The following is a 25,618-nucleotide window of genomic DNA, read 5'->3' on the forward strand; positions in this document are numbered from 1 at the left end:
CTGTCTGCAAAAAGAGGAGAATCTCAAATGATCGATTGTTCAATTGATCTGCTCCCAAGCTACAGAACTCTATTCCATACATAGCCAGGACAAACTCATCCCTCATTATCTTTAAAAGAAAGACTAAAAATACTTTTCCAGCGCTACCTCACAACTTAACTGACAACCTAACCTACCTCTCAGATGCTACTTCCAAAACAAGCGCGTGGGTAGCCTGTATCCTGCCCACTGCATCCCCTCCACTGTTTTTGTAAATAAGAACCTTATTATATGAAAAACATTTAATTTGAATGCCTAATTTTTCTCTAAATAGAGGTAAACATTATTTAATGCCCATCATACCTTCCAATCTCCCCACCTTATGTTGTAATTACTCTGAACTGTTGACCCTTTGCATCCAGTGCAATCTTAACCTGCCCCTTAATTATATATATGAGCATTGCAGCACTACATTTTCCAGCATGCAATTAACAAGCATTTGCAATGCAATCGGTCTCGCTTTTGGGACCTTATATGTATTTAGCTATGCAGCATATTAGCCTAGGTGCTGAAACATCTACTGTTCTTTAACATGGAGTTTGCTCCATTAACTGGTGATTTAAATAAAAAAACACAACCCATGATCATATAAGCTGGGTTCACTCCGGTAAGAACCAGGCAAAAACCAAGCATGGAGATGGGACTTTGCAACAATAGGGAATGGCATGTCAAAGACCGTCAACTGATGCCCACTGCTATGCAAGGTTCTGTGTCTGGCCCTGTGAGCGGCAGCTTCTGAGCCTATGTGCAGTCCTCCGGATACACGCTCTTCATTTCTGTGACTAGACTTATTCTATTAAATTGGTAGATGTTCAATAACATATTTTTAAAATAATGACATAATTTTCTGGTATTTAGGTGGTACCTGATAGACATCTCGGAAACAGAAGGTTGTGGGCTAAATTATCTTCGGGGAGGTTAAATTCCCCTTGAAACATTACTCAGATGAACTGTTATTCTTTCTCCGAGTAACACATCCGGTTGGGTCAAACTGGCTGAGGGAAAACTGCAGAAATCGCTGTGTTAATTATGACCTTGCTGACTTGGCTCATATACAATAAAGTTTTGCAGCTGACTTCCATGCACACGGATGAGGGTGTGACATGGTGGTGAGTAACTGGTGTGTAACCAGTCACATGCAGCATGGAGCGCTATACGCATGTGAATAGCTAAATGACGGGCTTTCCATTTTACCTGGCAAAAAAAAGCATTAAAGAAACATTCTAGTGGAAACAAGTAAAGCAAACGCATGAATCACAGAACTGACGCAACAAAAGCAGGCTTCTACGTACGTCAATATAACAATTTTAGAAAGCGTGATTTGGTGCATTTTTCTGTTCCATCAAAGATACATAGGATTCCTGGGTAGTGCCCACCCACAGCCCTGCTCTGTCATCGTCCCAGAACAACTCCCAGCAGAGGCGCAACTAGAGCCAACTTTTAAGAAAAGATTTCGGGAGGGGGTGCGGGGGGAGGGCGGGGGGGGGCTGACTCTTCCAGCAATATGCAGAGTGGGGATGCAGGGGCTCAAAGAAGGGGTGAAAACACAACAAAGTCTATAACAATTTATGAGCATCAGAAAAGTGACAAGTCAGCCTTTGCAAAGGGCCTTTCAGTGCGCGGCAACACGTCGCTGGGTTTGGTAACTTTTGAACCGTTTGAGCTCGAAAACATTTTTTTTTTTTGTTCAACTCAGCAGATTATGCAGCAGGTGAATTGTGGGGCAAATGTTTTTCATCAAGACTGTTGGCGAGAACTATAAAGCGTACTTCTCAAACAAAATAACGTCGGTTGAAATCCAAAGGACTTTAAATATTTGATAAGCGCTAATATCAACTCTCTCTTTCAGCTTCCTGAAATCATGTGCATTCCTACCGAGCAGTTCGGTTACGGAGAGGGCAGTCCAGCCAAGTCCTGTCCCACTGCAGCGAGGTGTGCCAACCTGTGGGGCCTATAGAGGCTGAAGCAGAGCAGGAGAACAGAAATAGATAAAGAAGGGGTAGAGCTACAGGTCAAACTCACCTCCTTTGTGGCCGTTTCACATAAGCAAGGTTGTAGAAGCAGAGTGGTGCCGGGCGGGTAAGTGTCACCAGCTGGGGGGCGGAGACACTGCAACTGCAATAATGTGACCGAAGACGTCTCCTAAAGATTTATGCGCATGTGACACAATAAAAGACCGGAAGAATTTCAACTTACAAAGAAGTTTCTGTGAGGCGGAGTTGTAGTTCTCTTTGGGAAGCCTATTCTCGAGTGCTAATCCCACTAATACTCTCGGCTGTGTCACAAACCGACTCGAAAAGGTGAACGGCTAACAGGGGTGCGGCTATGTGTGTGTGAAGCTGTCCGAGCCCGGGATGCCACTCACGACGGGGTGGGGGTGGGTGAAGAGGGGCTGAAGTCCTTTGAGCTTAATGTAGCGCGCCTGACCCCGTTCTCGTGCACAGTTGTGTCTGAAAGCACTGCGCTTTCAAAGTGAAAGTGGGCATGAGCACTCAATTCCCAATCACGAGCCAGCATTTGCCATAAACCTAACCCTCCCACTTCACGGCAAACCAAGATGGCGTCGGCCTGTCCAGATGGGCCGTCCTAAAAGTGGACAAGGAGCCAGATTTCCAATCAAGCGCCACCGTTTAACATAAACGATGACGCAACCCAAAGGGAAACAGGGGCGGGGCTTCAAGTCCCTTCTGAATCCGTATTGATTGCAAAAAGCCCTTGTAGAGCGAGCAGCGTATGCGCGCTGTAACGCCAGGCGAGACCTAAAAAACAAACTTACCTGAAAGGTCCACTGGAGGACAAAGTTTTATAAGCATGAGAAAAAAGTGCCGCAGCTGTTAGGTGTAAAGTCATCAGGCTGCCTGTGAACAAGGATCTGGAGGATCAGAAACTTTTAAGGCTGGAAAGAATTCTCTGTCTAAGCGCCAGACCTCCTGCCTAAAAAGAAATCCTTTTGTCTACATAGGAGTGAGTCTTCAGGTATAAGGGCAAATTTGGTGATATATATATATATATATATATATATATATATATACACACACACCACAAAGCAGGCACAATGAACATCTGAACACAATATTCCCCACTATTTAGCAAACTGGTACAATTTAGATGTAAAAACATGCTACTTGATGGAGATGTCATTTGTGCCAAGCATTTTTAAATGTATGGTAATTCCTAACTGGTTTACATAACCCTGTACATGGTCAGAATCTGCCCTCAGTATAGGACACTACAAGGAATATCCACAGAAACATTCTGTAAAACTTAAAGTTGAGGACTCATTTTCTCTGTTTTTTGTGATTTTTCTGCAAGCCAGAGGCTTTTATGTGCAGCTTCAGCAGTTTCCTTCAATCTCATAGCTCTTGTATTTCTAGAAAGTAAGCTATTGCAGCTTGACTCCTTGTATGTTTGGCCGATAGCAGCCCTCGTTGGTGTTTGTGATTTTAGAGTTACATTTCGTGTACAATAACCACTCTGATGTTGCCTGTGTTCTTTTTGGAGGGGGGCTGGTCTGGCAGAACAGGCTGGACTAGTGCCATAGGAGCAGGACTAATACTGATTAGCCAATAGCTATGTCATGTCTGAATGGTGGGCAAAAAGACCATGGACGGTGATATGGAGCAAATCATTACCCATTTATGGGATTAGCAAATAATTACCCATGAATGAGATTAGTGCAACCACTATGCCCCTCACTTTCTTGTATTCCGCAGTGTGATACCATACATATCACAGGTAAGTCCAGACACGGGTCCCTGCCAATGGAACCAAGCTGAACATTACTGAGGAGGCCCAAATAGGCCAAAACATTTCAGGGGCACTTGTGTACCGAATCAGAAGGAACTGGCCTGGCAGTTTAGGGTGAACTGTTACTATTGGAGCAGGACCAAGATGGATTTGCCTATGGCGGAGTCTAGTAGGAGGTGGAATAGTGGGCAAAAAACTATGGACTAGGATGCAGTGCCAGCAAATCCCAGTGGCTAGGATTAATTTAAGCATTTCACCAATCACTTTTCTGTATTCCTCAGAGCATTGTAACCCGTTGGGAGCATTTCGTGAAGTCTTATTTAAAAACCTGGGATGAAGGGATCAACCGATTGTGCCTGAGGTGGCCTCACTGTGTGGAGTTCCTTTTCAGAAATGGATCACTGCCAAATCTCCGAAAAAACTTTGTGCATCAGGTTACCACAGTCTACAGCTTGCCTGCAAAGTCTCCATGGTAGTCTGTTACACCCAACATCATTGTTGGCTGAATACATCCTATATATTGTGTGTCAGAAATGCTTTCTAATCCCTTTATGTATTGCCTCCCTCCAAACCTAAAGGTGGCTACCTCTGAATGAAAGACCCATCCCTCCTGATTGGTGCATTTTAAAGTATGACACTGTACCCTACCCACAAGCTGCACTGATCACACCAGATCTAGGAACTCATCCGGAGAGCTAACTCTAACCATAGCCTCAAGAGAAGTTCCTGAGAGGATTTCTGGAGGAGTGTCCAGTTTACTCAGATGTTGACTGCAGCAAATCTGTCCTTGGCTGCTTGGAAAGGCCGTATCCAGATAGTCTACCATGGCCCCTCCTGCCCCTGAGGCTTCTGCCTTCACAGGGAGCTACCTGCTAGTGAGAAACCTGTGAGGAGAGAAAGCTAATATGCTTGCCACCCTGTGAGGCTATCCTGCCACCTATATGGATCGGAGTATGAGTTTACTGTCCTGAGCCAAGTACCTCTACAACTTGAGGTTACCAAGTGGACTGGCCCAAGTGATCGCTGGAGAGGCACTAGGCATACCTAGTTCAGAACTAGTGATACCTAGAGCGCTATTGGAGATCCCTTAGTAAGCACCTTTATTGCTGCGTCCTGGGGAATATCATGCAGCATGGGCCCATTACCTTGCCCAGCAGGAGTGGGAGGCATGAAGATCAATAAAGAAAAGCAGTGGCTTTACCCATGTGAGCTTTGTGGTCAGAATCTTACGCCAGTGCCTTAGACTGAAATGTGCATTAAAGCCAGTGAAAGAATAGACTTTTGCACTAGTTTCTGTGGATTTTGTCCACCATATTATACAAATTTGATTCCAGAACTATATAGGGTTATTTCTTTTAAATGGTTATTGATGGTAAGTGCCCCTTTTTGGCACTGTCACTCCCACGTTTTGCCTAGGATTCAATGCAATTTTGACTGGAAGTGCACATGGTTCCTGCTAACCGGGTCCCCAGTGTCAAATCTCTTTCCGTAATATGTACAATTGTTTTCCAAATTGACAATACCTTTAGCACTCCCTGTAAGCCCCTAGAAATTGGTACCCCTGGTACCCAGAACAAGGAGGCTAAAGAGGGTACCAAAGGGCTGCAGCATAAATTATGCCACCCTAAGGAACCGCTCACCAAACTCATGCAAACTGCAATTGAAGGTTGCGGGTCTTGGTGCAGACAAAAGGGAAAACACGACATGGCACACAGCCGATGTGAAATGCCACTGGACACTGCAGGCTTTATAGGTTAGTCACCCCTACAGCAGGCCTTAGAGCCCTAAGGCAGGGTACAGTGTACTAAATAAGTGGACACATCTGCATGAGCAGATATGTCCCTGTGCTGGTCAGTTCAATTACTGCCAATACAGGGGATCAGGGACGCCATTTTAAGTACATGTGCTGGACACTGGTTAAAACAAATTCCACAGCTACATGATGGCTTCACTGAAACCAAGGATGTTAGGTATCAAACATCTTGTATTAACAAACCCACACTGATTCCAGTGGTGGATGTATTAAGACATGCACCCAGAGGGCATCCTAGAGGTGCTCCCTGAATACCTACCAACTAGTAGTGTGCTGGCTGGCTGGTCATGATCAGCCTGCCACCCCAGACAAGTTACTGACCCCCAGGGCTGGGGGCCTACGCTCTCAGGAGGTCAGGAACAAAGCCTGTCTCGCAGAGGGTGATCTATAAGTTAGCATTCCAATGCAGGGGACTTCAAAGAGCCCACCACCTTTGCTATGTGAATCTGGCTTCTGTCAGAGGGATGCCACCCCTCAGACCAGTGCCCATTTGGCAACTGGACAGGTGGGAAAATTAGTAGTCAGAGAGTTGTGTTCACCCTCCGGCCAGTTCCACACCTAAGGTGAGCTACCGGATTTGGATAAGAAATGTAAAAGACTGCCATCTTTGTGATGGCAGAATTAGGAACTCTGGGAAAAGGTTATGCCCACTTCCCACAGGTAGTGGTCATATAGGGGGCCTAGGGACGTGAGAGGTAAGGAGCCAATTGCCTAATACCCTACATTCCCCTAAATCTAGCATTTAGGGGAGCCCTGGCACCAGAAATCCGTTCCTGCCAACCTGAAAGAAGAAGACGGACCCTGAAGAGCTGCGATAGCAAGAACAGAGGAACAGCTACTGACTTGGCGCTAACCCAGCTGGCCTGCCTGCTGTCCTTGAGCACTGTGCCAAAGTCGACTCGTCCGTAAGCTGATGTACCTCCTAAAACCTGGGAGGACTGCCAGCCTTTCACTAAAGGCCAAGGACTTCCTGTGGGGTAGCGGAGCTGCTTCCCTGCATCCTGCAGGCACCCCAAGAGACCTCTAAAGACTTCAGACTGCCAAAACCCGACACTGGAAAGCACCACAGCACCCGAGCCACCTAGTTCGAATTCCAGTGGGCCAACGGTGCCAGCGTGGTCCTCAGACCCTCAAGAGACAAAGCCCACCTTGGGTTTGCCAACTGTGGACTTCCCAACACTGGATGCAGTCCCCCCTCCAACTGCAAGTCTCCAGTGACGATAACCAGACGCCTCAGAACACCTCTGCACCCGGTCGCCCCAGCCAGTGGAGAAGAGGAGCAAAGGTGTCCCTACATCACCGAGCACTGTGAGACCTGAGCCCTCTTGTTGTGACCGGACCTATCCCCATTGACTTACATGGGGCACCCAATGCTGGATTGCGGCCCTACACCCTGGCCGCCCCATTGTTGCCCGAGGGGGCCCGTTGGTGCTGCCTTGGGTCTGGCCCTGTACTCACCTTAAGTCCTGAAGATTGGTCCTGTAAGTCACTGTGAAGTAACTGTTTGCAGTATATGTCTTTCCTCTATAGGATAACATTACTGCTTCTGAAAATTGCACTCTGTCGCTTTTGAAACTTACAAACATTTCTATTTCAAAACGTACTCCCCTGATCTCGGTGCCAAATATTATATTAAGACAAGTGTTATTTTGATAAATGAAGGTGGATCGCCTATTGAGTCGTGTGTCCCATTTACTGACTGTGTGTGTATTGTAGATGTCTACACTCCCCTCTGATAAGCCTAAGGCGGCTCGACCACACTACACCCTTAAGAGAGCACCTTAAGATTGCTAGAGAAACCCCCTGTCCACGTATAAGGGATACCTGGACTCTTTACACAGTATAACTCTTTTTGGTATACTATAGAAGGAGCCAGCTTCCTACAGTTATAGTATCAGTTTGAACTCTTAGTATTGTTGATGATATCATTTTAAGGCAACTAAAGAATTATTTCTTTATTAGCTGGACCACACAATTGGATACTGCACTTCTGCTTAATTCTCTGTCAATACACACCTCCCCAACTCTGAGAAACCTTTGCCTTGTGTTTCCAGCCGGCAAACAAGCATAACCATGCTTGGAGTGCCTCTTCAGACATAGCAACTGGACCGCTAAGTTGCAAATGAGCAGTGGTACTACACTGAATTCTCTAGGCAGTCTGCTGGACTACATAGCTGTACCTTGTTAATAGAGCCCAGGGAAAGTCTGACATACGCTAAAGCCCCCGTAGTGACTCTATATGATACACTCTAAGTATTAGCCCCTATTAACATAGTTCTCCAACACACACTGAGGGGTTGTACCTGGAAGTGAATCTAAGAGGGTCATTCCAAGAGTATACCCTCAGCGCTATTATATGCAACATCCCTAATTTATTTCCCTGGAACTGACACGACACGATACATCCCCAGTTCTACCCGGTACGTATTGGTGTACATTTCCCCAATCTGCCTACAACTGATATATAAATTGCGAGGTCCCAGCTCCTCCACACCTGTATCATCCAGTAGTACATTCCTGGGGTTCAGATCCTGGCATATTACCCCCTGCTGGTGCAAACCTTCCAAGGCCAGAAGGATTTCAGATGCCCATAGCTGAATCTGCTGCTCGGAGAGGCCCCATGGCCCCTGTGCTCCTCTCCTCGACTCTGCTGCAGATGGTGGAGGGGCTGACACAAAACACCAGCCATCCACTTCAATGTCCGGACTGGCATCAGGTGAATCCAATTGCGTCCCAGTACGCCTCTCTTGCCCTAGGGAGGCAGGCACCTTCATGTCCGGTGCCTCTAAAGCACACGTAGTTCTATGCTCAATCTTTGCTGGAAGCATCCCAGCTGTTGACCCTGAGATAACCTTGTTGGCTTCTTTCCCATTCAAGTCCCTTGAGCGCCGGTCTGTCAACAACGTACAGTGAGTTTCAGTGCAATGCAATGGTTTCCCCCCCAAGGGTTTGACATTGGTAGTGTTTTCCTCATCTGGGTCTTTGGCTCCAAGGCACAGTGTATTCTGGTTTTCCATCATGTTAGGGTTTGATTGATGCATTTCTGTTATGTTTTTCACAGCAGGTAGCCTGGGTCCACAATCTGGCCTGGGAATTGTGTCCTGTGCTATTCTCCCATTGGGACAATGGTGATCCAAGAGAGGAACTTTGCCCTGTAGATTCCTAAAGCTATCCACAAGAGCCTGCGACTCTGGTGACCAGAGGTCCTGGCCACTGTGGGTAATGGAACCGTTCTCCTTAGTAAGTTCTCTTTGGCTTAAATGGGAATCATTGGCTGTAATGGAAGTGGGATGTACAGTAATCAACCTTGATCCTTGACGTTGGGCTACCGCTCTAATGTTATTTATCGGGCCAATGCAGACTGTGCCAGATGGAATACTGCTATATGACCCACGGCCAACAAGATATGCGTCCGCTGATCCTTCCTGAGAAGAGGATTGACTAGAACGCTCATCCCAGCAGAATGACTGGTTAGAATCAGGACTCTGGCTGGGTCCTGGGCTCAGATGAACACTTGTAGGAGATGACATATTGCCGTCTGCGGTAGCTTCACTGCATGCATCCCAAGTACCCTTCGACTCCCAGTGCCACCAACTTCCTCCCTCTTCCAGTCGGGAGCTCATGCTGGGTGTGGTGTAACTGTTCTTAAGTTTGATGGTCTTTCGGAAAGGACTGGAGCATTCTGGGTATTCCTTCCCCCGTTCCATGTCTGGATGAAGCTGTCGGCGGAGGTGTGACCATAGCTTGCCTCCTGGATAAGAGATGAAAAGAAGAGATGAGGGGGATTAGAACATGGTAAAGCCAAAATTCAAATTTGAGAAGGTGAAGGGGAAAATATAAAGAAAAGCATAGTGAGGACCGATTTAGGGAGTGTGGGAGTCAGAGAATGGCCTAGTGGTACAGTGTGAAAGAGCAGATGATGAGTGAAAGGTGGAATAAATGAGTTGACGCATCTGAGGATGAGTGAATGAACGAGCACATGAGCATTTGACAACTGAGACAATGAATAAGACTGAGAAACAGAATTTAGATGATGTAGCAGGTCACTGAATGAGTGGAGGACCGTGTGAGCCAGTGACCATTTGGGGTTCAGAAGTTTTCACAATATGTAGCTGGGAGTGGGCTAAGGACAAAAAAAAAATCACAATATAATCTTGTGACAGTAGGGGTCAGGTGCAACAATGATTGAAGATATTTTTTCACATGAAAGCCAACAAATGCGTCGACAGAGGTAGTGAAGACAGAACTGTGGAAAAGACTCAGGAAATAGAAATGGAGCAACAGTACTGAGTGAGAAGTTAGTAACATGATGTGATGTGCAAATAAGGAGTCTGAAGGCTATGAGCAGAGTAGATGGAAAGGAGGTGCTTATCTGACGTCAGTTATTAGTTACACACACCCTGCACATGCTGAAGCCTCAGGAAGATGGAGTCCTCGCTGACATAATACCGCAGGAGCTTCACCATGTATGGAACTCCCTGTGGAATGATTGTCTGCTGTTCCCGCCGTTCCACAAGTGATTTGGGGAGACTCTGCAAGACACAAGTAAATTCCATCACTGGACAAGGCAAGCACATAATGAGGAGGTACTGCTGCTAGCCTAACCTTTTCCCTATTACACTTCTGGCCTTCCCACACATGCAGCTCCAACACTGCAGCTTCATCCTTGTCTGCAACACCCTTCTCTGTCCAGGATTGGAGCCAACAAGCGCTACCATCTATGCACCTCGATCATTACCTGCAGCCTTCTTGCCATGTATTACACATTCTGTGTGCGATTGACTCATAGAACAATCTCAGCATCCCACAGGGTCTCAATACCTCATACAAATTAGCTACATTCAGGTGATAACCTTCATTTTTTCAGTCTCTTCTTGTCTGTGACTATCCACTACCCACAGACTAAAACGCATACTAATAATAGGCGATGGGTAAAATGGCCCTACCTCCAGGACTCCCCCACTAAACTTGCAGAAATCTATCAGATAGCATTACCGTTGCTAGTAGACATGGGGGATATAGCCATTGACAATTTGGATTTAGACTCACAGGGCAGAGCTGTGGAAATTCACAAACAGCTGGCTGCCAGGCTCGTGGATGTGTTCAGTCCCATGGGAAGGGAAAAAACCTACCAGGCCCGGACACATCCTTGGTATGATGTTGCCTGTAGGAAATCTAAAAAAGATTTGCTTTCTGCAATAAAAACCAAAGATAGAACTAATATTAAGAAATTTCGCCTCGAATATGAAAAGGCTATTACCAGGGGAAAGAAACAATGGGAGGAGAGCAGATGGGAGGAGCTTAGCTCTGCACTCTTTTGCAGGGACTCCAAAACGTTTTGGACTATTGTGAGTTCTGGTGTGGGCGGGGAGGACCGGCCTCAACTCCGAATATAGCACCCGCAGTGTGTGAAGCGCACTTCGGTGCGCTATACGCCAATTCGGTTGAAGAGACTATTCTCCCTCCCAATTCCGATCCTCCCCAGGAGTACTTACCGGTGGTGCCAAGAGAAACTGTGGCATGTCCCCTGTTCCCTGTCCCGGGACCCAGCCACGAGTATCGACTGGCTGGGTTCTTGGATGGAGACCGGGGCTTGCCCCCCGGCTTTTGGGGGACCTGTATAATCTAGAATGGTCAGAAGAAATCACCTTGAAGGAGGTCGAGTCTGCAATTATTATTATTATTATTAAAAGGTTCTTTTATAGCGCATGGCCACTCGAGAGCATCCCAGCGCTTAAAACTGACCAGACAGGGATGAATTAAAAAAGGAGATCTGAATTATCTAGTTTTTGGAAACAGAAGAGTTTTTAACTTTTTCCGAAAGACAAGAAGGTTAGGCTCCTGACGAAGAGGTGGAGGAAGAGCATTCCACAACCCAGCCGCATTGTGGGAGAACAGACGACCTCCTGTGCGGGCTCTGCTGATCCTGGGAGCTATCAGCAGGTTTTGTTGGTTCGAGCGGAGATTCCTGGTGGGTTTGTATGGTCTGATCATGTCATCTAGAATGGGGGGGCCACTCCCATAGAGTGTTTTATGGACCGTGCAGAGTGTCTTAAAATGGATTCGCTCCTTTATGGGGAGCCAGTGCAAGGTGCAGAGTGCGGGCTTGGCTGATGTACGATGGTTGGTGCCCGTAAGTAGCCGTGCTGCGGAATTCTGGACAACCTGAAGTTGCCGGATAACCGACACGGGGGCTCCAAGATAGATAGCATTTCCATAGTCCAGCCTAGACAGAATAAGGGACTGGACTATGGTTTTCTTTGCTGCTTCGGGTAGCTGAGGGAGGATTTTCCGAATTGTTTTCAGCAGTCCGAAGCAGGTGGCCACTGTCCTCCTTGCCTGGGTCTTGAATGACAACTCTGCATCCAACCAAAACCCGAGACTCTTTATCTCGGTCTTTGGGGTAGGTCCTGGACCCATACAAGGGGGCCAATGTATTGTGTTATTGAATATGGCTCGTTTTCCTAATAGCATCAGCTCTGTTTTTCCTCCATTCAATTTCAGGTGGGACAAGTCCATCCAGTTTGCTACTGCCTCCAGGCAACGGCAAAGCCTGGAGGGGGCGGATTCCACCTGATTGAGAGAGACAGCTGGGTGTCGTCAGCATAGCTTACCAGTTGGATCCCAAAGGGAGCTACTACTTCCGCCAGGGGCGCCATATATACATTAAACAGTGTGGGGCTAAGGGAGGAACCCTGTGGCACCCCACACTGTAATGGCATTAGTGGAGAGCAGCTATTTTCTGAGAAGACCTTAAAAGATCTGTCACCAAGAAAGGATTCCAGCCACATGAGTGCCCTGTCTTTGACGCCCAGCTTTCTGAGACGAGACAGGAGGACCCGGTGGTTCACCGTGTCGAAGGCGGCACTGAGGTCCAGAAGGATAATGGCCGCGCTGCCACCTGCGTCCAGAATCCTCCTGGAATCCTCTACCACCCTCAACAGTGCCGTCTCCGTTCCCTGCCCTCTCCGAAACCCAGTTTGGGTTGGATGGAGTAGGTTGTGGGTCTCCAAAAAGGATGCTAATTGTTTATTTACCCATTTCTCGGCAAGTTTACTAATGCCCGGGAGCAAGGAAATGGGACGATAGTTGGAGAAGTCCTGGGGGTCGAGATGAGGCTTTTTTTAACAGGGCTCTAACCATGGCCAGTTTCCAGTCTTGGGGTACCCTTCCTGATTCAAGTGAGGTGTTGACTAGATGGATGATGTGTGTACTGATATTAGGCAGGGCCAGCTTTAGAATATTCATAGGGGCTGGGTCTAACGGGGATCCGCTTTTTACAGAGTTGAAAAGTGAGGGTAAAGGCTCAGTGCTAAGGGGGGAGAAGAAAGAAAGACAAGGCAGAGTGAAATCAGTTTCATCAGGCAGAGGGAGGATTGGTTCTTCCAAAGATAGAGGGGGGAGGGACAGGAGGATCTTCTGAATTTTTTCAGCAAAAAAATTTGCCAGGTTGTTGCAGTGAGCATCAGCCTCCTCCGTGCTGAGTGGTGGTGATGGCGGGTCGGGGGCTTTTAACAGAGAGTTAGCTATCTTGAACATCTCTCTTGGGGCATTGGCCGAGATCTCTATTTTTTCTGCGAAAAAAGTGGATTTGGCCACGTTAAGGGCGGATTTATATTTTTTTAGAGAGAGTTTATATTTGGTTTTTCTCTCTTCCTCGAAATGTTTTCGCCACTGTCTCTCCAACCGTTTACATTCTTGTTTTAGTGACCTTAGCTCAGAAGTAAACCAAGGTTGTTTAGTGGAGCCTTTCTTTTTGAGATGTTTATTTTTGGAAGCACCTTATCCAATGATAATTCAATCCATTGGTTAAATTCCACATTAGCCCTGCCAATGTCCTGGTTGGCCTGGGGTTCGCTCGTGTTCAGTGCCTCTATCCAGTCATTCATGTGCAATAGCAAGACTAATACCAAATAGGGCCCCCGGCCGAGATAAAATCCCCGGGGATTTATTCCGATCTCAACCCAAAATATGGGCACTGTATCTGGTTGTTTTATTTAATGCAATCCTTAGGGGAATCGACCCACCAGATACTTGGCTCGGTGCCGAGATCGTTCCCATTTTCAAGAAAGGCTGCCCATTAACACCATCAAACTATAGGCCGATAAGCCTCATAGATACCACACAGAAACTAATGGACAGGGTCATTCTAGATAGGATCCAGGGGTGGATGGAAGAAAATGAAATACTAACTACACTCCAGGCCGGGTTCAGGACGGATATTTCCACTCTGGATCAAATATTTCGGCTACAGGTCCTATTCTGGAAGACGGTGAGAATGGAGGGTGGCAGCCTCTATCTCATCTTCGTTGATCTACGGGCCGCCTTTGATTTAGTTCCAAGGAAAAAACTGTGGAAAGCCTTAGCAGAACTAGGCCTATCTACAGAACATCCTAATTAGGCTTCACACTAGCAATTATGCCCAAGTTAGGTGTAGGAGGCACGGGGATCTTTCGGAATGTTTTCCAGTTTTGAAGGGTGTACGCCAAGGGTGCGTCCTGGCGCCAACGCTATTCTGTCTTTACATCAATGGCCTTGTCGACCATCTAATTGGTGTAAATGACAATGATGCCCCTAGGTTGCCCGCTCTGATGTTTGCGGATGACACTTTGTTGTTATCCAAAACATCATCGGGCATCCAGCGCACCCTGGATGGCTTCTCAGCATTCTGTGCTTTACGGGGTTTGGAGATTAACTTGGACAAGACCAAGTTCATGATTTTCAATCCCCCAAAGCAGTCGCGCCCGAACCCCATACTAAACGGTTCTGCCCTAGAGAGAGTCAAGACCTTTGTCTACCTGGGCATTACCCTGACTGAAAATTTTGACTGGGGTTCCCAAATTTCCAAATCAGCCCTTAGGTTATCCCAAGTAATGAGAGGCATTAACAAAGTCCAGAGAATCTCGGATTTCAAGCCGGCAGCCCCGGTTATCGAAATATACCGACTACAAGCAAGAATGGCCTCAATGTACGGAGCAGAACTTTGGAGCCACAAAAATATTTCTAATCTCCTGAGGGTTGAGCAGGGCTTTATGAGGAGCGTTTTGGTGTTGCCAACTAGTACACCACTTATTCCCCTACGACTTGACTTGGGGTTGGAATCTATAGAAGAATTATTATCAGCACGGCCCTTGCTTTATTGGAGAGACTTTGGTCAGTGCCCGAACTAGCCCCAATAGGGAGGAATTTCTAGAGGTTTGGGCTCTTTTAAAAGGCAAGAACATTCTGTGGCTGTGCCATATGAAGTCCCTTAGTATTCGGATTGGTTTGCCTCAGCTCTGGGAGACCCCGGAGGTGTTTTGCCCGGGGATATCTAAATTAGAACTCAAAAGCCAGTTGAGGCAGCAGTATTTATTAGCCCTAGAGAGTTCAGGTTCCATAGGAAGACTTTCAGCAGTGTTCCTCCTGGTGAAATCTGAATTGCGAGCGGAGGATTTTTTTAATGTAATTTATCCACCGCTTGCAAAGAAGCTCTATATTCAGCTAAGGCATGGCACTCTACCACTTAGAGCATTTACTTGCAAATGGGCTAAACCAAAAAATATTACTTGCCCGCCATGCAACTATAAATGTGAAGATGTTAGCCATATAATGTTTTTCTGCCCTGCATATGAGGCTATAAGAAAATGCTGGCTGATTCCGCTATGCAGGAATCTAGGGTTTAGATATTGTAGACATGCTTGTAGGGTTTTAATGTATGACACTCACCCTCCCATCGTTTTTGCTGTCTCTCGCTCTTTATTTGGCATGTGGCGTAGAAGGAAAAGTTATGGATAAATTCTTCTGTTCAATTATGTTTTACTATGAATTTTAACTTTTTATGCCTTGATAACTGCCTAGTTTAATCCATTTTTATCCAGATCTGCTATTTATTTCTTGTTTTATATATTGTGCATTTCTGTATGTATTTTATCTGCACTTTTATGGTCTATGACCGAAATAAAGTTATCAACGAACGAGCATACATGCAGCCAAACTTAAGCCTACCCCTGAATACCTGGTCGACATTACCAGAGGTTCACAGAGCGTTTGTTTTATTACTCTTCCTCTGGCACTAGGTTGGTGAATTATATTTTGCAACCAATCCTCATCTGGTGCATCCAGCCGGTGTGCCAGCCAACCAGTGTATCTTGCGAAGAGAGGTCAATAATATGAACCAATCCATTCTTGTAGCAGCCTGTGCTAATGCACTTCAGAAATTGATACACAGCTGTTTATAACTGAGAAAAGGCACGGGCTGGGAAGGCGAAGCGGGACTCAATGGGGGCCAGCATGGAACCCCTAAAGGCAACGGAAGCACCTGAAACAAACAAAGAAGCACACAAAAAGGACGCACCTGGATTGGGTGTGTCCTTTGAAACCGCCAATGACAGAAGAGGGTGGAGTGGACTAGGGGGTCAAAAGGTGGACAAGGGCCCCCCTTTTGTCCACAAAGAATCCCGCCTTGGCCTTGGTATACTGACCTTCGTTGATCGTGGACGATGCCGGCGGGGGAATTGACCTATGCCCCAGGAAGCTTGTGGACGATGCCGAGGGTGACCTATTCTCGCTGCGGGGAGGATCGTGGGGAGTGGTGCAGTCAGCAGATCACCAGAGGACACCCAGGCGATTCGGAGAAGCAGAGAAGGGCATTGCACACACAGCCCACTGAAACCGAGAACGGCGCTACAGGGGAGGGTCCACAGCAGGGCAACATAGGCTCCCTGAGTGGGGCAGGGAACTTGGCAGGCCGTGGGCTCGTACACGGACCACCCGGATCAGGAGTGTGCCCTCCAACCCCCTGGCAACCGAAGCAAGGAAGCAGCAGCGGAAAGCAGGACACAAGCGGGAAAGCGCCGCATCCCCGAGCAGGGCAGAGAGCGCTCAGCTGCGACGCTTGACAAGACGTGGCATAAACAGAAAAGCGGGACTGCAGCGGTGTAGAGCGACGGCCCCACCCGAACGAGGGGAGATCAACGCAAACCGGAGAAGGCTCGTTGGGGCAGCAGAACATGGCGGGAAGACCAAGGGAGGCCGGCAGGCAAAGAAAAAGGCTGCCGCGTTCCGCGAGGAAGTTTATCAAGAGGAGGAGGCGAAACCACAGCAGAGGAAACAGGTCAAGCCTCGGGTGGAAGCTGGTCCAGAGCTGGGTGACGATCTGCAAGCCCTCCTTGAGAAAACAAGGGCTTTGGTGGCCATGAAAGGAAAAGTGTGGATGGATAGGCAAATCAATGGAGACCTGGAGGCGAGGCCAACAACCTGAGCCAAGCAAGGACGAAGGAAGAAAGCAGGGCTGGATGCAGACCTCCCCCTCTCCCCCAAGGCCTAGTGGTAAGGAGCATGGAGCCAAAACGGGGGACCCGTCCAAACTGGGCGAAGGGGGGGGGGGGGTCAGGGGCTGCATCCTCCTGCATGGCAGACGAAGGTTAAAGCAGGCCCTCTCACAGGAGGACGGGACGGGCGTGAAGGGACAGGTGTGGCAGAAGCACAGCACCTGCACCGATGGTCGAGGAGGAGAGCAGCAAACCAGAAGGGTAATGCAGCGAAAGCTCCAGCAAGGGGCCTGTGGCTACAACGGCGGCCCCCAGGAGGAAAGGGAGCTTGACAAATTATCGCGAAGGGCTGATCAATTGTGAGCAACAGGCACAAAGTGAAGGGGCAACCGGGCAGTGAAGGGGCACCAGGGAACATTGCCAACTACAGGACACAATTGGGAGTTACAAAGTACAAGGCGCAGGGGTCCTGGCACCGGCAATACCCCATGCCAGCTAATCTGAGGGAGGGAAACTTCCAGGGTGAGGCTTGGGGGCATGTTCCCTCCCAGCGGCACCCACCCTCATGTATGCCATAGTGGCCATGGGCAGGACCAGTCTCGCAGTTCTCCCCAGGGCACCACCCAGGTATGATGGGCCCTTGGGAAGGCGGGAGCCAGGGAGAAAAGGGTCAAACAATGCAGTACCCAAAAGACAGGGGCTAACGAGAAGCACTAAGAGCCCCAGAAAATCAAGGTTCGGGCACAACACAGATGAGGGGGTGGTTGACCAAGGCAACCCAGGCAGGCTTATTGGAGGTGTGCCAAGCAGGGTTGGATCTGATGGCGCATAACAAAAAGGAGGAGGACAGGAGAGATAGGCACAAACCCAGGATAGAGCAGTCAATTGAAAATTGGCTGCAGGCCTTTGGGACCTTGGTTTGAGTCTTTCATAGAAAAGTTTCTGCAAAACGCAATTGCCTATGTCTTACACAAACAGAAAGTGCATGAGGCACAACAGAAATACCAGGGGGAAGCTTGGTTGCATTAGGATGAGGGCTTCAGGGAAAAGATGCAGACATAGTCGGTCATAGAATGGGGTCACCAAGAGATAGAAGGTTTTATGCGTCACATGGTGGTGGCCACGGACAGGGTAGGGGTGCAAACACATTTTTTGTCCCTCTGGCCTAAAGGGAAAATTTGATGGCAAGGGGCAGGGCAACAAATCGAGGGCCCCTCACCCCCCAGAGGGAAAGACTGGGAACGGGTGCATGGCTACATGCTGGTAATATGACAAAGACGAGTGTAAGTGGGGACACGCCTGCAGGTTTAAACACAGTTGTAGCAACTGCGCTGCTAACACCCAGCAGCCCACTGCAAACAGGTGAAAGGAGCAGGGGACAACAGAGAGCATGGCAATAGAAAATAGCATGGGCCAATACCACCTCCCGTCTGACATGAGTCCAGCCTGATGTGCTAAGAAATCTAAGCCAGCCTGGGATCATTTTAGCAAAAAATAAATCAGCGGATGGGCCTTGAGCTCTTTTACTAAACATGTATAGGTGGGAAAAACCCTGGTTTATTACTGAAACAAAATATATCAATTGGCCTAACTCAAAGGGACTTTTCTCCCTCTGCGAGGGAGCTCTGTGATTTTTAATGCCCAAGGCCATCATGAGTTGCCAGCGTTGGAATGCCCACCTCTAAAATACCACATCTGATGCCCTGGCTGCAGTGAACCTCTGGCAGACGTGTGGCCAAGAGGAGGTTTCTGACAGCTGAGCCTCTGTCATCGGAAACTTGGGAGCACTCAGCCATCTCAATGGAGTGGGGGCACAGTGACCTTGGTGGGCTTGGTGCACCGTCAATTTACTCTGGTTTTCTCATCCTGCCTCTTACTTAGCCTTTGATCCTTTTGAGGCCAAAACAATGAGTAGCAGTTAGGGGCTTTACAGGAGCAGCTTTTGTCAGTGCTATCAGTGCTTTAGGAGTTTGATAATATGTTGTTTTGCACCACAATACGTTGTTTGTAACAGCAACACAGCGATTTCGAAAAAAACAATTCATACACTTGCCAAATGGTAAAATATTATTAGTGATAATAGACAGAGAAAACCCCAAAAATAACAAGTCTGAAACTATCCACCTCCATTCTCACAAGGATTGCTTTACACCATGCAGAGATTAAGCTACCCAACTATAATGGCCATTTCAACAATGCCACAGAAATATTCCCAGGACTTTTCAGAGATTGCCCCAAACAGGTTTTAAAGCAGTTACCCACTGGCTTCTGGCTGCTGATGGGGGACAAGGATGAATGAATGCAAGCTTGGGTGGCTAGTGGATAAATAGTTGGGAACACGGATGGCATTAACAAGGGTGGGTGAGAGGAGGATGTTTAAGGGTATTTAGATGGTACGAGGATTAAGTGATGCGTGGTAGGTGAATGGCAAGTTGACAATTAGGTGGGTGAGGTTAGAGGTGACTAGAGAGAAGTCTCTGGTACCTTTAGGACAAAGGTCTCTCCTGTGCAGGGGTCCTGGACCAACTGTACCTAGAGAATGAGAAATAAAATGCATGAGAAAGAGAAATAATTCTATATTATATTGCGCATCATTAAAATAATAGTGATACTTTAAGTACAGCCCGGGCCGTATGCGGCTCTCCTTACCTTTAGATGCGGCCCCTTGGTCGGTTTACTTGAATCAGCCCCATCATTAAAAAGATGTTAAATAAACGGGCAAGCTTTTGTTTTCAGATTAGTTGAAGTTATAGAAAGGAAGTAACTAAGGTTTTCTGCACCAATTAACTTTAGGAACACATTCATTTTTAAAGGCATCTGGTCTTTTAAACCTATGAAAATATGATAAAGCTTCACAATTCAAAAAGTGTATTTCTTTAACATGAAGCTCACCTTACAACATCAGATTATATCAGTGCATTGAGAAGTGTTTGTTTTTTTAAAGCAATATTTTTCAAACATGAATTTAAGAAACATTCATTACTTCCTTCCACCCATACTGACAACAATCGCAATAGTGTACTAAGAGGCAAGTTACTTGTTATGTGCACCCTTTGGATGACCTGGGTTGCTATTATACATGGACAGCAATATAGTTTATTAAGTCATACACAGGAGAAGGTTTCGTACAGGGCACATCTTGAAGTCACTAAGTCATGTATTTCAAGGTTCTCTTAGATGTGATAATGAATAAAAAAAAGGAGGGAAAGTGAAATAAAACAATTGCCTAGAATCACACAAAGTGGGGAAGCCAAGATTGATCCCAGGTATCCTGGTTAAAACATTATGCAGTTCAGCCACCAGATGTCCATGCTTCGGTTCCCCTACACCCACCTTACAGTAGACAACACCGCCACCTCCCCCTAACACCTCCCCCCAAAACTGCCACCCTGCTGGCATCAATGTGGCCCTTGGCCACACCACAGACAACATTTTTTGCCCCTGAGGAACATTTTTATTATGAGTACCCATGCATTAATACAACCATGGCCCTGCCTTCCACCTCATGTGCTTGTCCATCTAATCCTCTATGCCTACATATCTCCCATTTGCTATGACATATAATGCTGCTTGCCACTGCTACACCTTGCTCCTGTGTCACTCTTCCAATACTCCCAGCCACCTCTGTACCATACTTCTATGCAGAGCCCATCTACCCCTCCTTGTCAAACCCTCAAGACTCAGGCTTCCCTCGTAACACCCCTGATCATAGTTTGAAAGCTAAGTCCGCCTATGGTATTCTATATATTGCCAACTATATATGGCAAGTAAACACATAACTTATTTTATTTATGTCAAGACTGCCGCCCTTCAGATACAGAGTCATTGTGACTGTGATGCACTTGTGCCCCTCAGATGCCGCAAGAGACGGCAATTTAAAAAGGCTTGGGAGGCAGAAGGAAGGGTAAAGAGAAGGAATGGGTGACACTGATGACAGAGGAAGAAAAAGAGACAGGGACTTAGAGACGGGCAAACACAGAAGGAGAGGTAGGCATAGATAAGTTTAGAGACAAACAGGTAGGCAGCGAGATAGACAGATGGACAGAGGCAGCTAGAGAAACTGGTAAATTGATAGGCAAAGATATACAGACAGACAACTGGATAGACAACAGACAGACCGAGCAACACAGTCTTACACAAAGATATATATATACATATATAGCACAGAGACAAATATAGTGACAGCCACAAACTAAGAGGGGGAGAGACATAATAGTGAGGGGGCAGAAATATAAATATGTAGACAGAGCAGACAAACAGGTGTATTTCGGTAGATAAGAGATCGCTAACTAGATATATTAATACATAGATAAGTAAGCGACAGACAGATAAATGGCCACAGGTAGAAAGAAGTGGGTTGATCTACAGTTTGGTGAATGGTACCCCATCAGTCAGGGTGGCAGAGGACATTGCATCCGCCGCCCTGAAGGACTAGCGACTGGCACATTCAGAGATCCCCACTGGCCCATCAGCAATCTCTGTACGTTGACAGGAACCACCATCAGGCGATCCCTGTCAATGTACAAAATGGTTGGGGGACGGCTGCCATCAGTTTTGACAGCCGCCATCGAACTTTAACAAAGTTTTTGTTTGTTAAATACAACCTAGGAGTTTCTTTTTGAAAAACTGAAATTGTTATGAGACTGACAGGAAAAAAAAACACATCACACCGTCCACTCTAACTAGGGTAGGCTATGTAATGCCCTTTTTGGGTCTCGCTGGTAATGCATCCGCAAGGATGCATGTGTCCAGCTGGAGACGTATAGTGATCAGTCTGGGGGAAGGAGGACAAGAGGGTGTACGAGCTTTTTCTCCTGGATTCGTGTGCGCGAACGCGCACGTTCCGTCCTGCGCCGCGCGCCGTGCACTTCTCTCCCATACTCCCTGCCTAACGCGCATGCATGCACACACGCGCGCACACGCACTTACACAGACACGCAGGCACCCAGACAGGCAACCCCCCCCCACAGTCACACACACACACGCATACACACAGACTCCAAGACACATACACACACGCACGCACGCACGCTCACACACAGACATAGCCCGCCGCCGCACGCGCACACACACATGTCCCCCGCCCTCGCAGCCCAGCAAGAAAGCGAAGCCCCACTCACCGGCAGCAGGACTCTTCCTCCCTTCTTCGGCACCGGGGCGCAGGGTAGGCTCCTGCCTGCTCCGGTGCTCCAAACAATCGCGGCTCTTCCGTGGGAGGCGGGGTAGGCTCCCGCCCTCCTACTTCCTGTTTCCGGTTGTCCCGCCCGGCCTGCCTGACTTCCTGGTCGCAGGCCGGCGGCGTTGCGCGGACTTGGTGGAGTCGAGCAATGTAATCTGTAACTCCATGTGGGGCCTTCACTTGGGGAATTCTCACCAATCTTCACTTTTTCTATTCCACTACATCCACTGATGCTACTTATAAAGCTTACTCTCTGTGCTTTACCAAGAAGCTTGTTCCTTTATTTTTCAAATGTTTCCTTTTTTTAGATGCTTCCGTTGCGCTTCTGGTTTTATTTTCCCGGACTTCCTCTGGGCTGGATCTGAGTGCACGGCACTTGTGAGGCTGCTAGCCCCGACCCCACAGTTCTATTTCACTCCCCCTTTATGCCGGTGAGGAGAACCCGTTGTCTTCTGCGGCCTGGGGTCAAAGGGCACCTGTTGCTTGCAGGGGGGACCAGATCGGGATACTGTGAACGTACGAACTGCCCTGTCGGTGGGCGTGGCTGAGGCATAGTGGCGGCGAAGACGAAATTCTACCCCGGGTGTTAAATATTTCTGCAGATGGAGCGGCAGCAGCAGGGCGGGTTGGAGCCCCCGTGTTAACATGCTGCGGCCGAAATTATGATCTTTTTGTGTCTGTTCGGATCCCCAAGTGGCAGCAGGTGAGTGGAACTTTCTTAAAAGTGAAAATAATGTTAATAATTCATTGAATTAGATCGTATACAGGGTTCTGTCGCCACAACTATGGACCAAGTATGGTCCCCTATTTTTTAAATTTATTTTAAATAGTGTTTTTCACCTGCACTGTTACGCAGCTTTATCCATTACCGCCTCGCTTTGGTGCGCGCTGCTGCCGCTGCTCCACGCACTAGACATGCTTTGCTACTGGTGAACTGGAACTTTAATGCTTAAAACTGCAAGTCCCACAGTGCAACTGGCGTGAGCTATTCACACTTGATGTGGGGTGTCTCGGTATTTCTGGCAATGTAACTCCGGCTGTAAAGAGCAACAGAGAAGTATCCAGGAGCCTGTGAAGGAAACAACTTTCAACGTAGCCTTAGTAAAACTCTTAACTACATATATATATTTTTTTGCATTTTATTTTTATCCACATAGCCTCACAATTCTGGGTACGGAGAAGCTGTAATTTATTACACCACTAGGGCTAGCTGCCCTGCCAGGATCCGAGATTCACGTCCTTAAAGTTCTCGATTTATTTCCAGAGTTTCATTATCATTGCTGTGAAATGGTTTTCCAGCATAATTCCCATTCCCCCATCGCCTTAACACAAATTCTGACCCATGTTGGATTCCATGCATGTTTGTTTGTGGTGGGCGTGCCTCAGTACATACTAGCACAATGCGGTGAGTTATTAATCTATGCACACTGCAAAAGTCTTCGAGCACGTGCTCGGGTGTAGAGGGCACGCGTGTGCGTGGTGGCGGGTCACGGTGGCAGAGTAAATGAGGGTGTTTGCAGTCTTTCTGTGAGGTGCCAGGTGAGACAGGGACCCCTGGAGCAATGTATTCTGTAACTCCATGTGGGGCCTTCACTTGGGGAATTCTCACCAATCTTCACTTTTTCTATTCCACTACATCCATTGATGCTACTTATAAAGCTTACTCTCTGTGCTTTACCAAGAAGCTTGTTCCTTTATTTTTCAAATGTTTCCTTTTTTAGATGCTTCCATTGCGCTTCTGGGATGCCATCTAAGTCATGTAAATACAAAACATATTGCATTACAAATGCTATAGGTATCACATTTGCGAAAGTTATAACTATTGGCATTGTAAATGACAAAGCTATTAATTTAGCTATTTAAAAAAAAAAACATAAATAAAAACTTTGCCCTTTACAATACCAATAGCTCAAACTTTCCCTAATGCGAGACCCATTGCATTGCAAATGCTTGTTTTGTTAAACGCCTAGCGTTTCAGGCCGTCAGAGGAGGCTTTCCATCGATGGAGTCAAAAGGGGCACTGTCAACAGAAAGCTGGTGGCTCTCCCTATGCTAAATAGGCCAGTTAAATCATTCCCTTGGCAAACAGGGTACTCTGACATATTTGCAAGCAAGTACCTTGTCCGTCAAATCATAAATCAGCCCCATAGATATGACAGATAGACAGGTATAGAGATAAAGGGATATAAAGATGTTGTCAAAGCAGAATTCAAAGGCAGATGGACCTATCTTCAACTCCCCATCTCTACCTGTCCTTTCTTTTTCCTTCTTTCTCGGTTTCCATCTCTTTCTTGTTGCTTCTTGGTTTCTTCCCCTCTCCCTGTATTTCTGTCCTTTAGTCTCTCTCTCTCCTCACCCACTGTCTCTCCCTACCTCTCTCTCTACATCTCTCTCCTGCCTCTCCCTTTCTGTTTCTCGGTCTTTCCCTAAACTCTCTCCCCATGTTTTCCCCTGAATTTAGTCTACCTTTTCCTGTCTTTTCCTTTATTCTCTTGCTGTTGCTCAGCCCTCATGTCTCCCTCTGTTACTCGATCTCTCTACCCATTCCTCCATTTTCTGTGCTCTGGGCCGTTCCTAACATCTTAGACAACTACAAAGGCTCAGGTGCTCAGCTGCCTACCAATTGACAGGCTTCTGACCCGACAAGCTGTCAATTGGCTGGGTCGTTCCTACAGATGTCTGCTGTATCAAGCGTTCGTCCGGATCTGATGGGAGTGTTCTTTTAGGATACCCTCTTTACAGTGGACACTTCGGTTTTAGGAAGCTGTATGCACGACCTATTGCTGCCAATGTTTTACAATACAAAAAGTGGGCTTTCGCTCGACTCAAAACAGTAACTCTCTCACTTAATGCTATAGGCTGCTTGGTGTACGATTTCAACTTCTGGGAAGTGCTTCCGGCGGAATGCATGAGGGAATATTTTACATCTGAAAAATAAATTTGGGAATGTCTGTGTTCACAGGCATTGGCACATCAAACTTACTGGCTTAGCCAATGCTTGCCTCTTATTCTTCTATATAGCATGAATCTTTCTGTAGGTTAACAGAGCACTGAAGAATTAAAATAATCACAGTTAAATAAAAAGAGCAACCATAATAAACGAGAAATAAGTTTAACATTAGACAATATTCCAAACAATATTAAATTATATTCAAGAGAACATGACCAAACACAAAGGTGACTTATTTAATTAGTCAACAACACCTTGTGCTTGGATCTATAAAAACCAGATGTTGGAATAAGTAACATAACTTTCATATCTGGGTTTGTGAGTCTGAGACATGTACACCGTTTTAGTATACTCTCTCAAAAGGTTTCCAGTGTCACCAATACATCTAGTGGATAAATGAAATATATGAAAGCTCTAATAGTTGACGTTTAACCAAGAGATAAAAAGTCACAATTATGCCTCCACCAATGTATGTGTGTAGTGTCTGGGCAAGTTATCCCAGGGAAAGTACAATACAATACAATATGAGGTATGGTTAAGCCATGGCAATCTCTACTCTCTTTCCCTATTGCAAAGCACGTTGAGGCCTTACAGATGCAATTTGGAAACATATGTAGGACCTACGTTCCTCCTGGCCT

At 46.9% G+C, this 25,618-nt stretch overlaps 1 protein-coding gene across 2 annotated transcripts in view; it reads right to left on the minus strand.

Moving 5' to 3' along the window:
- RPS6KL1 (ribosomal protein S6 kinase like 1) overlaps positions 1–25,618 on the minus strand; it is a 92,880-nt gene that overhangs the window by 48,140 nt on the left and 19,122 nt on the right. For both annotated transcript variants that reach the window (XR_013600908.1, XM_078659903.1), the window contains exons 5-7: positions 19,336–19,383; positions 9,999–10,131; positions 8,094–9,350 (exon numbers count right to left, since the gene is read on the minus strand). Coding sequence is in view for 1 of the 2 variants with exons in the window: in XM_078659903.1 (XP_078516029.1) it covers positions 8,094–9,350; positions 9,999–10,131; positions 19,336–19,383 (1,438 nt within the window). In the remaining variant the exon portion in view is untranslated. The remainder of the gene's footprint in view (positions 1–8,093; positions 9,351–9,998; positions 10,132–19,335; positions 19,384–25,618) is intronic.

The sequence above is a fragment of the Lissotriton helveticus genome, chromosome 9 (genome assembly GCF_964261635.1).
Source record: "Lissotriton helveticus chromosome 9, aLisHel1.1, whole genome shotgun sequence".
NCBI classification, from domain to species: domain Eukaryota; kingdom Metazoa; phylum Chordata; class Amphibia; order Caudata; family Salamandridae; genus Lissotriton; species Lissotriton helveticus.